The sequence below is a fragment of the Cyphellophora attinorum genome (genome assembly GCF_001299255.1).
Source record: "Cyphellophora attinorum strain CBS 131958 chromosome Unknown Contig1, whole genome shotgun sequence".
NCBI lineage: Eukaryota > Fungi > Ascomycota > Eurotiomycetes > Chaetothyriales > Cyphellophoraceae > Cyphellophora > Cyphellophora attinorum.
Genome location: NW_017253229.1, coordinates 1,168,388 through 1,181,592, shown reverse-complemented (window position 1 = coordinate 1,181,592; position 13,205 = coordinate 1,168,388). Strand labels below are relative to the sequence as shown.

General features: G+C 53.8%; 6 protein-coding genes across 6 annotated transcripts; 1 reads left to right on the top strand and 5 right to left on the bottom strand.

The window, feature by feature from the left end:
* Positions 1-142: 142 nt before the first annotated feature.
* AB675_680 (Pantothenate transporter liz1) lies at positions 143-1,733 on the bottom strand (the record flags this gene model as incomplete). The annotated part of the gene is made up of 3 exons (XM_018147129.1): positions 143-832; positions 874-1,458; positions 1,548-1,733. 3 exons carry the CDS (start codon positions 1,731-1,733, stop codon positions 143-145), a joined length of 1,461 nt encoding a protein of 486 aa, XP_018005465.1.
* Positions 1,734-2,560: 827 nt separating this feature from the next.
* Positions 2,561-3,794, top strand: AB675_679 (putative alpha-ketoglutarate-dependent sulfonate dioxygenase; the record flags this gene model as incomplete). The annotated part of the gene is made up of 2 exons (XM_018147117.1): positions 2,561-2,985; positions 3,149-3,794. 2 exons carry the CDS (start codon positions 2,561-2,563, stop codon positions 3,792-3,794), a joined length of 1,071 nt encoding a protein of 356 aa, XP_018005872.1.
* A 252-nt stretch (positions 3,795-4,046) lies between these two features.
* On the bottom strand, positions 4,047-4,661 carry AB675_678 (uncharacterized protein; the record flags this gene model as incomplete). The annotated part of the gene is made up of 1 exon (XM_018147106.1): positions 4,047-4,661. The coding sequence occupies one exon, from the start codon at positions 4,659-4,661 to the stop codon at positions 4,047-4,049; it is 615 nt and encodes a 204-aa protein (XP_018005415.1).
* Positions 4,662-8,269: 3,608 nt separating this feature from the next.
* Positions 8,270-8,958, bottom strand: AB675_677 (uncharacterized protein; the record flags this gene model as incomplete). The annotated part of the gene is made up of 3 exons (XM_018147095.1): positions 8,270-8,451; positions 8,551-8,781; positions 8,856-8,958. The coding sequence occupies 3 exons, from the start codon at positions 8,956-8,958 to the stop codon at positions 8,270-8,272; spliced, it is 516 nt and encodes a 171-aa protein (XP_018006050.1).
* Positions 8,959-10,116: 1,158 nt separating this feature from the next.
* Positions 10,117-10,845, bottom strand: AB675_676 (putative methionine--tRNA ligase, mitochondrial; the record flags this gene model as incomplete). The annotated part of the gene is made up of 1 exon (XM_018147084.1): positions 10,117-10,845. The coding sequence occupies one exon, from the start codon at positions 10,843-10,845 to the stop codon at positions 10,117-10,119; it is 729 nt and encodes a 242-aa protein (XP_018005594.1).
* A 119-nt stretch (positions 10,846-10,964) lies between these two features.
* Positions 10,965-13,081, bottom strand: AB675_675 (putative methionine--tRNA ligase, mitochondrial; the record flags this gene model as incomplete). The annotated part of the gene is made up of 4 exons (XM_018147073.1): positions 10,965-11,756; positions 12,789-12,835; positions 12,890-12,973; positions 13,033-13,081. 4 exons carry the CDS (start codon positions 13,079-13,081, stop codon positions 10,965-10,967), a joined length of 972 nt encoding a protein of 323 aa, XP_018005507.1.
* Positions 13,082-13,205: the final 124 nt, after the last annotated feature.

Sequence of the window (13,205 nt, the reverse complement as noted above, 5' to 3'; positions counted from 1 at the left end):
AAACTACACGGGCAAGGGCTTTATTGGGGCACATATGCCTATCGAATTACGCATTCGAAGCGCGCGATGTCGTGATTCAGGTTCGGGCTAGCCTGATTGGTCTACATCGGCCAACCACCGTTGAGACATTATTCCGCTACTATCAGGTTTCGTGAACGACCTCCTTACGCTGAGCCTTCTGCCGTTCATGCAGCCACTTTATCGCAGCCGTCGTGGTGAGCAACCCGATGGCTACCCCGATCATAGTCGGGAACCCTTTCGGATATCTTGGCGCCTCGACTTGCTGCCAGACTAATAACGGCAACCACGCCTGGATGATATACGCAGCCTCATTCATGGTGCCTGTGACCAGGGCGCGCTCCTCGTTGTCGTCACTACAAATCTCATGCGCCCATGCAAAGGTCAGGCCACTGATGCCACCTGAGAAGCCTGCAAGGAAGTAACATGCCCAATGCCAGCCAAGTGGAATGTTCCATACCGTCAACGAGATGTACACGATGAGGTTCATGAACGCCGAGAATACGATTGGTGGCCAACGCTCGCCATTGAAGATGGTGTCGGACGACCAAGCATACGCCAGTGTACTCAGCACCTGCACGACCGAAGTCAGAGTCGGATAGAGGTTGACCTTTTCAACACTGAAGCCTCGATGCTTCAGCCAGAGCTGAAAAGCCGGCTGCGAGAGTGCGCCCCCACCATTGTTGAAGAAGATGTACAGCAGTGGTAGCATGTAGATGTGCCACGAGCTGAAGATCTTCTCGAACTTGGCTCTGGTATACGGCGCTCTTTTTGCACGACCCTCAAGGTCCATTCGTTTCTGTGCTAGAGCAATCTCGGCAGGCTTAAGCACCATGCCCGGCAGATCTCGGGCACATCGGGCAAGAAGAAGAATCCTGCGATCGCGATTGGCAAGGAGATGATCGTGTTCACGATGAACAGCCATTGCCATCCATGCCATCCCCCCACGCCATCAAGGTGATAGACTGCCGCCATCAGGTATCCAGAGAACATGGTCCCAATGGCACTGGAAACGTGGAAGATACACGATCTCTTGGCCAGCTCGTCTCGCCTATACCAGCTCCCGATAATGTACTGCATCCCTGGATAGAAGGTCGATTCCGCAAGACCAATGAAGAATCTCAGCACGTAAACCTGCTGAGCATTCTTGCAGAGTGCGAGCAAGATGGTCAGGGTTGCCCAGGTCACTTCACAGGCAGGGATCCAAATCGATGGCCGCACTCGAGTAAGTAACATGTTGCTAGGCACCTCGCCTAGGACGTAGCCGACCGTCCACAAGGTTTGCATATAGTTCAGTTGGTTGCCATAGAGGTTGAGGTCCTCTTTCATCCCACTAACGAAAGCGTTGTTGATGTTGATCTGGTCAAGGTACTTGATGAAGTATCCCAATGAGGCAAAGGTAAGCAGTATGCCGTCCAGCTTGAATAGGAACTTGCGCTCCTATTGCCCCTGTCAGTATGACTATCTATCGGCAATAATCAGAACCGAGAGTGATGTCTCGCCCGGTCCAGGGACATAGATATACGTACCTCTGGAGACTTGTCGAATGTATCCCAGACATAGGATTTCCAAGACCTTTTTGGCTGTACTTGGACCTCAATGCCATCCACGACGACCACACGATCATCTTGCGAAGAGGACTTCGGCGTCACCATTGGCGACGACTTGTTGTCAGGACTGACATCGATCGCTGCGCTCTTCTCGACTCCAGCCATGCTCAGTAACGGAACGTCCTCTTCAGAAGGACCGCAATATTGCATCGCTAAGCTACCCGCCGGGCGGGAGGTCGGAAGCTTATACCTCTTCTGAATTGCTTCGACTTTGTCTCGAGATGGCGGTTTGCACGCCTTTCAAGCCATCAATTACGTGCTGCTGCTTAGCTGTAATGCTAAAGGCTTCCACGGCTGCGACCTACTCATTGTGGCCAACATGTTAAGATCGTTTTATGGTCGAGAATGCTGCGAATCGGCACCGACCCGGCGCCTGGCCGTCTGCCCTGCTCGCTCACGGGTCGGCAAGATATGGAGTCCTGCAGTACATCGACCATCTCGACCAGTTTGGGAAATTTCACAATTCATGCACAGCTTGCGCAATCGCATCACGTGACATATATGACTGATGTTGACTGGCCAGGCTCGACAAGGCAAGCACATCATCGATTTCAGTTCATATCGTCTGGCAGCTATTGGTAGGTTCATGCCTTGATAGGTGACACATGCAACACTCCGAGGTAAGTTGCCATCCTACCGCGGGGTCAACGCTGCAGCATTGTTATCTGCACATGCGGAGGGCTTCCGAAGTCAGGCAAAAAGACACGACGACAGGTCCATCTGACGAGATCGCCATCTGCCACATATCTGTCGCAATCTGAGTGCAATCTTGTGCGTGGAGTTCGTCGGACACGCTGACCAAGCTGTGTGATTGTTGCAAGATCTCTGAGCGTCAGAAAAAACAACATCTATATCACCTGCGAAGAGCAGACGTGTCTCGGCAACTCTTGGTAACCAACGAAGAAGCTACTGATCGTCCCAGTATCGACATCATGGCACCCTCGGTAGCGATTCTTCCCGAGATCACCGACGTTGTCGCTCCCAAGAAAGACTCGCTTGGCCTGCCAGAACGCACACGTGCTCGCCTTGAGAAAGCCGGCATCGATCTCTCTGAAGGCTATCCATATCGCCCGTCCCGCCCACTCTACCTTGACGATGTCTACAACATCCGCAACACCGACCGCGAGTTCGTCGATGCAGGCTCTCGCGCTGACAGATCGATGTCTGCTCTCTTCTCGGCTGCAAGCAAGGTCACTGACCTGACCACCTATATTGGGACCGAGATCGAAGGTCTCCAGCTCAAAGATCTGACTCCACAGCAGAAGGATGAGCTTGGGCTCCTCATCGCCGAGCGTAGCGTTGTGTTCTTCCGTGATCAGGATATCTCACCTCAGCAGCAGAAAGAGTTGGGAGAGTGGTATGGCGAGATCGAAGTTCACGTATGACTCTCTTTCTCTTTGCTCGACATACACAATTCCAAACACAACTCTAACATACCTTACAGCCACAAGTCCCCCAGGTCCCTGGCGTCCTCGGCGTCACAGTGATCTGGCCAGCCCTGCAAGCCACTGAATTCCCAGCATCTTCCGCCGTCCTGGCGGCGCATCCCGCTGGCACACCGACCTCGTGCACGAACGCCAGCCCGCCGGTATCACCCACCTGCACAACGACACAGTACCTCCCATAGGCGGCGACACGCTCTGGGCGTCCGGCTACGCCGCCTACGAGAAACTCTCTCCTGGATTCAGAAAGATCATCGACGGCAAGTACGCTGTCTACCGCAGCGCCCACCCTTATCTCGACCGCAACGACCCCAATGCCGGGCCCAAGTATATCGAGCGCGCTCATCCGCTGGTCAGAGTCCATCCTGCCACGGGCTGGAAAGCGCTCTGGGTGAACCGCGCAATGACGAGCCATATCGTTGGCCTGGATCGTGCAGAGAGCGACGTCATTCTGAACTACCTATATGACGTTTATGAGAAGAACGTGGACATCCAGGTGCGATTCAAGTGGACGCCGGGAACAAGTGCCCTGTGGGATAATAGAATTACGATTCATAACGCGAGTTGGGATTACGGTGGGAAGTATCCAAGGCATGGCACGAGGGTGACGAGTTTGGCCGAGAAGCCGTTCTTTGAGGCGGGTGCACCGACGAGGAGGGAGGCGCTGGGGCTGTTGGGGGAGGATGAGAAGAAGGAGGGGTTGGAGGGGGTGATTGATGGTTGAGCACGTGTTGTTGGGAAGAAGGTTGTACAAGTCGCCAAGGAGATACCGCCTGCCTTCCAGGAAGTAGGTGGTCGTTCGATGTGTGAATTCTATTCGTGAATCACTGGCCCGGCTATGTGTTTGTACTCGATACGAAATCGTACTCTGCACAGTGATCTGTACCTACGTCAAGCCTGAACAACCGGTGACCGAGCTCTCCGTCACTCTCACGACCGCCATTGATACAGCCTCCACTTTGAAAATTTTGACGTCTCAGCGCATCGCCGACCGTGCCGTTGGGGCCAGGACCAACGTCCGGTCACCAGTGGTGCGATCGGCCACAAAGCTCTCGGCGTCCGCTGCAGTATCGAAGCGCGTGAACCACACGTATGCGTGGACATCTTCACGGATCGGCAGCGTGGGGAAGTTGTTCTTGGCATAGAGGGTAGTGAAGGCAGCGAGGACTGGCGCGTCGGGTTTAGGCAACGTCTCCACTGTCCACGGCGTCTCAGCCAGGTGGATTGTGGCGACGAAGCGGGACTTCGGTGTCTCTGCATCGCGTTCGCCCGGCGTGGGCAGCGGTGTTGACGGCCGCAACAGCAGCACATCGTCGAACGTCACCATAGTCGCATTAGCCACGTCCTTGTGCGCTGCCCAGACAGGCCCGCCGTAGAAGGCGCCAAGGGACTCCGGTCGGCTCGCCAGGTCGATGAAGCCGCGCAGCCAGACGAAGCGGTTCGCGTCGTGGACGTCGCGGAACTGGCCAAGGACGGTGATGCCGAGAGCTTCCTGCGACTCTACGAACTCGTGGTCGAAGAGCTCGATCAGGTCGTCGCGGCGACCTGGATGTAGTGTGTACTGTCGCAGCTCGATCACTGTTGGTGACATGGTTGTGTCTTTGCTTGCTAGATAGGGTATATTTAGTTATTTCGTACAATAGTCCTGCAGCAGCCAGTGAGCAAGGCTTCGCTTCAGATGTTTAGGGCATTTCGGGTACAACACTACGCTTCGCAGCCTGATCTTTTACGAATACGCAGACATGCTCGTCTGTATGAGGGGGCGGGGGAAGCACATAGAGCAGCGTCTGAGCGATGTAGAGCGGCGTGCGTGGTACTTAGAGCCTGAGGAGAAAGCGAGGCATTGCTGAGTCTGGAACTCGCTTTGAAGGAGGGCTACAAGCCCCGAGGTTCACTTTGCCAACCTGTTCCAGCGATGATCTGCGACTGAAACGAAGTACAGGATGTGGTGGATGTCGAGAAGCAATTGTCGTAGTACTAGCATGGATGCCAATCCGGTTGACGGGTATCGCATCACATGACACCACGTCAATTCTCAAGTCGATCCACGTCTGAACTCGCACAGGAGATCGCGTCGCGAAACCCTCGGTGGTACACGTCCGCGTACCTTGCATTGCGTACCTTGACTGCCGTCAGCAGAGACTGCATGAAGCCGAGGAACGTGTGGCGAGGCGTGCAAGTTCCAAAGTACTGTACCTTCGCCAGCGGTGAGACACTGAGACGAGGCGAGGAGCAGAAAGTCCTCGTAGTTCCGGGCAAAGCCGCGGTGCGAACCACTGCTGGAGCTTATCCGAGCGGCATGCCAAAGTTCCTTCCGATAAGGCGACCAATCATGGCAGTACTGAAACAGGTTTCAGGAACGCGCATTGTCATCGGGACGACTGGCTGAGAGCGCGCGTCGAGCAATCACACCTCCAGGGGCGTCGAATATTCCTTCTTCTATCACGTTACCAGGGCGTCGGTACCTATCGACAGGTGCCAAACCTTTCAATTGGGCTGTCTAGGGTTCTTTGGTGACGGTGAACCTGCATGCACCATCCCCGAAAGCGAAGCGCTGCATCGTTACCCACTTCTGGGAACAACGTCACCACGTCTGGTTCAATTTCGTCTCCATCATTCCAACGTCCCTTCAAGATTTTCTCCTGTCTCAGAACTTCGGTCAACGCGGGCTCGTTGTACCAATGCAGCTCCGAGTCGGGAGCGGCGTAAGTTACGCGGCCCATTGAATGAATGAGGCGGGCTCCGTGCCCTCTTTCTTACAATGGCCATCCCTGCTCGGTTTGTGCTGACCCCCTTCCGCCGACGGCGGCACTTCTCCTTTGCTGCCTGAATGTCATGCTTTATCCGGCAAAGTAACTTATCGAGCTTGCTTGCTACAAGTCCACTTTGGCTGGCGAAAGTACTTGAGCTTCTGAGTCACTGCCGTGCCTGACAGGAGTTCGCATGGTGTGGACACTGCGTTGCCTGACGCTAGTGCTGGCTGCGCCTTGCCTAACCACTCCTCCATGACTTGCCATCATTTCCAAGCTCGGAGCCTCAAGAACTACAAAACCTATTGACAGACCTGCCGTGTCTTCCTCGATCTCACTCTTACTCAGACAATCAAACAAATCCTGCCGGGTAGACCCTACATTCCACGGATCCGACGCGCCCTCCCGCCCCCAATCAGCCTATACTTAGTCTCGACCTGATCCTACGAATCAAGTCCACTGGCAGATTCACACCATAAAAGCAAACAAACGTCCACATCTCACACCAACACCTCACATCGAATTCCCACTGCAACCGCCAAAGTGTCTGTCAAAGTACACAACCACAAATCCTCCACCTCCAACACAATGCCTCACAGTCGCAATTCGTCCGGTTCGAGCGCGGAGGGCGTGCCTACTTTCCACGACCCTCGCAAGGACCGCCGTGCCGCAAGCAACTCCAGCCCGGTCTCGTCCCGCCAGAAAGCCGTCGTCATTCACCACAAGCGTCCCTGCGATGACCCTGCGAGATCCTACCGAGATTCTGGCAACAAGTACGCATAGGCAGTGACTTTTGCCATGCCATGCCGCACGATATATACCACTGTACGAACTTCGATTCATCTTCCCGTAGGCACTGTTACATCATACGCAACAACAATATTATACCCGATTTATCTCATTGAGCACGGAGTTACTACTGGACCAGAAGAGCAGGAAGAGCAATCACACTCTATCGACTTTATCGAAGAAAGCGGCGAGGAGATCGCCATACCATATTGTTTGGAATCATAGACTACATCACACCACATCATCGTCACCGGTCCGCCGCCTCATGCCATCCACCGAGTAAGGCACCGCACCCGAGGCTCTGCTATTGCCCATCCTCATTATCACTACATATTCCCGAGGAAGGATCCCAAATGGAAGGAGCGACCGACACAGAAAGAGAAGGAGAAGACTGCTACAAGGTTGCTACCATGACGCGAGTCATCTGTTAGTGCTGTTATTTGTACATGTACACTACTCTCCATATCATCAAAACTTAGCTCTATCCTCGCGGATACTACAATCAAGGGATATTCATTCTAGATCGTTCTTTTCCCTGTTCCGCAGGTTTCGCTTTCGATCACTTGTCGCTCGTCAACGATCTTAGCTGATCTTCTCTTCACGCTTTCTTGACAAGAGCATCAATCATTTCAAGAGCCCATGTCTAGGGTGACAATTGACCACCAACACTGTGACATGTGACAGAATTCCAAGCCATCGCCTTACGCCACAATCGATAAACAAAATCCACTGAAACCGGCAGAGGCAAAAGTTTGCTCCTGAAATTATACCCCCAATCTCCAGTTCACGGCTAGGGCTGTTTCGACTCCGCCTCATGACTGAGGCGTTGTGTGCTTGTTGATCCTTCGGCTTTCCAGTACCATCGTGTTCGGGAACACAAGTTTGCCAGCTTTGCAAGTCCCGTTCGACGATGAGTCGCAGTCTCGCAGACAACACCTCGTAAGTCAACGGCAGAACTATGATTGTCGACTGTTCGGGCCTTAGGGAAAAGACGTGTTCTTCTGCAGGCACCACGTCACATCAGTGGCTCCGGCTTGCAGTGTTCCTGCAGCTCCCCACGTTTGGCCTGCAGTAGCACCTGCACATCATAACCTCCGGCGCTGTGCAATATTTTGGAGTACTGTACTGTGGTACACAGTAAGCAGGAGGCAGTGACCTCATAGCATAAGTACCACGACGCGTGAAGAACGCGCCTGAAACGAACCACATGGCACCGCCTACGTCATGTCAACAATCTTGGATCCCTTCCTCAACCTTCAAAACCATCCAACGCAACTTCTCATGACCATGTCACTCCTACTCTATACGGCACGCTGCCACTGAACACCGCATTGATCATCGGAAACACCCCAACCATGCCCCGAGTCGACTTCAACCCTAGCAACCCAAACACCACCACCCGCGAGGCGTTCACATCCAACATCACCACTAGGTAGGCACGTGGCATGCGAGATGCTGCAGATCAGGTGGGCGAGTGAAATGTGACTGATTCCTAGTTCGCTTTGCCCATCTAGTCTAGTCACTGGTTGCATGTACGAGTACTCTGGTACAGGCCCGGTTCACTATTTCTCATGAGATGAAAAGAAGAATCTTTCCACTTTTTATCGACTCTTCAACCTCGCCACGATAAGGCCTACCGCTCATTCCATCGGGACAACCCTCAGAACAAGTAGACCCCGGGCTGCCATCCTCCGCCCTCCCCAGCTGCCGTGTCCGCTGCCTTCAAAGCCTGCACCAACCTCCCCTTCAATTCCTCCACTGGCGGTGGCCCTGCTGCTCCACCCTGCGCTTCTTGCCCATCTGAGCGCTTCTTGGTCACGTCTGCGCGGAAGAATGGTAGCTCTGTGTTGCTCACACCGTCAGCGATTCATAGCGCTGCACAGCATTCTCCCAGCGCAGTGGAACCTCACAGATTGAGCAAGGATAGAACAAAGTACACACCTTTCACGCCATCACAAGCGCCCTTAATCTCCTCGAACTCCTCGGGACTATATCCACCCCCGACGACCACCGCCTTGACTTCGCTCCCAGGCGTGCGGTCCTCCGCCGAGGCGGCCGTCGCATTAGACCCGAACCCTGATGATGGCGGCTGGGTCTCGCAGCCAACGGTTGTACGGAGGAGAGCTGGGAGTTCCAAGAGTGCGCTCGGCAGGGTGCGCACGTTGTGTATTACTATCAGAATCCATATGTGAATTGTCGTACTCAAACAGCCCAGAAGTGCTGGATACGACAGGCGGGCTACTGACCATCATAGCCGTCCGATCGAAGTAGATTGATCATCGGCTCGATATGTCCCGGGATCTTCCCACAGAGGATCAGTGCCGTTGTTGAGGATTTTGTTGACGCCATGCTCCGAATCCTCGACTGTCGATATGTCGATTCCGAGGAAAATGAGTGAGCCAGAAAGTCACGCGCTACAATCCAGGAGCATTTATGTTGTTTATAGCTCAGATTCCCGAGCAGTAACGGATGTTCTTCAAGCACGGGGTCTGGGCTTGGCATTCGCCAATGCATTTCTAAGCGATGTTGTTCTGCACGACTTCATCGGGCTCCATGGCTTCACGGCGCCGAGATGGTTGCACGGCCGACCGAAAGTCGGTCCCATGCTCACCCTCAGACAAAGATGTCGCTAGAGGAGCTTTCCGCTCCGTGTCGTTATGACGTACCCGTGGACTACAGCAGGGACCACCGTATGTAGATCGCGGCGCCGTGCGACTATGTATATAATTACAGTAAGTCTTCACAGGGCCAAAGACACCATGACGACGGACTCCGGCAGCTTATTCGCAACCGACGGGCCTCACACAACGATCTTGTCCACTCATGGTCCTTGTGCCGCTGCCCGTGAGCAATTTGTTCCCACCACTAACTCACGTTGGCTCGCTTCCGCTGCACAGCCACGGATCCCCCAGCCTTGGCGCTCGGCGGAAGCTGGGGTATCTGAGCATATTGGCTCGCTTGACATAACAACACCACGTTGCTGCTCAGCCCAGCACAGCCATCTGATGCATCGCCCTTCACCTGCAGATCCTGAACGTTGGGCTCATAGCGAAGCTATATGAGGGCCTGTGTCCCATTCTCTCAAGCATCACCACAAACTGCTCGAATCTGCTCAAGCACGTAAATCGTCGATCAAAAGAACAAACCGACACCATGGGCTATAGCTCACAGCAATGGATGTCCACCATACAGCATGCTAATCAGCCCGGCAGCTATGACCTCCTGAACTCTGTTTCAGAACGGCAGGCCAAATTTCCTGAGGCGGAGGCGGCGGGCGGAGCTGCTGCACCTGCCACTTATGCGCCCACGGAGCCAAAGCCAAGCGCTCTGAAACGAGCCTGGCTGAAGTTGATTGGGAGGGAGCAGGTTTGGAAAGAGGACGACAAGACTGCCAATAGCCACAGAGTCGTTCAGTAGTCAGACCGCACTGACAGTTCTGGCTTGTCGCAGAGTCTGAAACGTCGAGGAGCGGAGAATGAATGAATGCATTGGTCCCACGACCATCGGTCAGTCGTCGGATTGCAGAGGCGGAAATAGAATAGAGGCAGAGATACCCGCTTTCCTGCCAGCAGACTTTGGCACAGGTCCCAGATCGAACATAGGCGTACCGTACTCGGGAAACACCTCCGCCAGATTAGGTTTCCAAAAACGATGTTCTACCGGCACGCCTAAGATGTCTAACCCCCGAGCCATTGTGTCCGGCATGACTGGTTGTAAAAGAATCATGGCAACCCGCAGAGTCTCAGCCATCTCGAAAATGATCCATCTCAACTTCCGTTCATTATCAGGGGATGGTTCTTGCGAGAGTCTCCATGGCTCGGACGATCCAAGAAGCTGGTTCGCAGACCGGCACAGGTCAACCGCAAGCGTTGTTGCCTCGCGGATGTCAAGCTTTTCCATGGATTCATTCATCGCTCTCACGGCATGCTTCATCTTTTCCCGGGTGTCGATAAAGTTGATCATCTCCTGATGTTTTGGGGACATGGTGATCAGCTCCTCTTCACAAGCTTCTATACAGGACGGTAGATGCCACAACTTGCCCCTGACGATCCGGTTCAGCAAGTTGCCAATCTGGGCCTGGAGCTCCTTCTTGTAACGCGCGCTGATGAACGAGTTCTCGTACGGTGAGTCGTTCAAGATGCCGCCATCCCTAGCCATATACCAACGGATTGCATCGACCCCGAAACGGCTCATTGCGCTGAAGGGATTAACCACATTGCCGAGTGACTTTGACATTTTTGCGGTGTTCATGGTCCAATGTGCATGGGTCAAGAATTGTTTAGGAAGAGGCAATTGCAGGGCCATAAGGAAAGCCGGCCAGTAGATTGTGTGAAAGCGAATGATATCCTTGCCAATTACCTGTACTTCTGGCGGCCAACAACCGCTTTCATGGTTAATTGGGTACCAGCGTGTGTGATGTAATTGATGAGGGCGTCAAACCAGACATACATGGTCTGATCGGGGTCGCCTGGGACTGGAATGCCCCATGACAGCCTCTCCTTGGGTCGTGATATAGACAAATCTTTCAAGCCCTCAACCTCATTGATGATGAAGTTCATCCTCTCGCGAGGGACGATGAAGTCAGGATTGTCGGTATAATGCTTCAGAAGTCGTTCTCGGAAATCTGAGAGGCGGAAGTGATAGTTTGTCTCGGAGGTCCATGTCACTTCTTTGCCTGTTTCCTTCGAAGCCATAATCTTCTCGCCAGTAGCAGGCACGAGAATGGCATGCACCTGGTTTTCGGGATAGAAGGTCTCATCACTGACACAGTACCATCCTTCGTGCTTAGCCTGGTAGATGTAGCCTTGACGGTCCAGCTCTTGCCAGAAATATGTGACTGCATCCTTGTGATCGCTATCGGTGGTTCGCATAAAACGATCGTATGAGATGTTGGCCGTGTCTGCAAGCAGCTTGAATTGCTCTGCGTGCTTGGTACAAAACGCTAGTGTTTCGGAGCCGGCCTCCTGAGCTGCTCGCTGCACCTTGACGCCGTGTTCATCCGTGCCTGTGAGAAGCTGTGCTGGTCGACGTTTGAGAAGCTGCCATCTCTTGAAGATATCGGCCAAGATCATAGAATACAAGTGGCCAACATGAGGAGACGAGTTGACGTAGAAGATCGGAGTGGTCACATAGAATGGCTTCTTGGCCTCGCCAGTCTCACTGTGAGCACCGGCCCCGGTGGTACTTGAAGCACGTCGAGGCTGCAAGTGGAATCTCGCTGCTCTTTGGCAGGTAGGCCGCGGTCGTGCCTGCCATGCTGTAGACCGGCAGCGCAAGAAGAAAGCGCGAGCATTTTGCTCTAGGCTCTGCATGCCGCACACCTCCGGACGCTGGCGGAGTGACGATGATGAACACTGGTGATCGTCAATGCGAAGGACAGCTGCTACGGTAGAATTTCGGAACTCGAGAAATATTTCTTGGAGACGCGTTCCCGACGCGTAGTCGCTCGTCGCTTACTCTCCCTCCCCTTCCTCAGTCCCGATGCAGCTGTAGAGGTTGCGTGCATCGCTGCCAGCGCGCTGGCCTCATCCTCTAGCTTCCCGGTCCAGACAATGATGCTTACCCACAGGGAGTCCCCCGTCGCACGCCTCGCTTCTCGGTCAAAGCATTATGTTTATCAGCGGCGGTGGCTCGACTAGGGCTAGGCATATGCAGAAGCCTCTTCGCGTTGTCGTACTATGTCAAATTCACAAACCCTTTAGACTATGCGACTCTGTCGACCACTTCCTCGGCTCAGGAATCAGCAGTGTACCTAGGTAAGATAATCGTTGGTTCAACTTTGCAGCATCCGACAATCGCATACAGCCGATGGAGTTGAAGAAATGGCTGTGGACATTCTCGCTGCCTATAGCACGGTCTACGACTTCGTGAGTGCGATCGGACTTGGTGACAAGCGCGTGATCGCGGCCCAGCTACATGCCAACTTCGTCCTTGATCAGCTCGATTCACGTCCAACCGCTTTGCGCTACAGAACGGCCTCAGGCCGACCTGTTATGCCGACCTGGACGCAGTGACAATGCGAATTGCAGATCCTCATGTCGTCGCTCTCTCCGGCCGCAAGTTTGCTTTCACCCTTTCCACCAGTTCTTTCCTCGTCATCTTGCTGCCTGCCTCAAGATTCCGCTAGACACTTTCCGTCAGCCTTGCCTCGCCGACCATACTTGACACTGGGTACTCACCGCCTTCAACCATCGCCTCAATTCCGTCTCGGTCCAAGTCTCCGGATCTGCGAGCATGCTCAGTATGCCAAGTCCAGCCTAGTTTACCCTCTCATGCATACCACCAGTTGCGTCCTTCTCGGCAGGAAACATCTCTCCATTCCACATATTCCAGAGACTCGCTCCCACCACTAAACCCGTGAAACCTATCGATAGAGTCAGATGGCTTGTGCCTTGAGTAACGCTTTCGAGGGATGAACAGTACCAAAAAATAGGTTTCGCGACTGCAGGGCTTTGTCCATGGCGGTAGGCATCTTTGCTGGAGTGGCTGCTTCTTAGATGGCCCAAAACCCGCTGCGGATATAGTTTGCCCACGATGTGCCCACTAGATGATAGCGAAAGGTCTAAGAATCCGACCTCCAACCACTTCGACGGTGA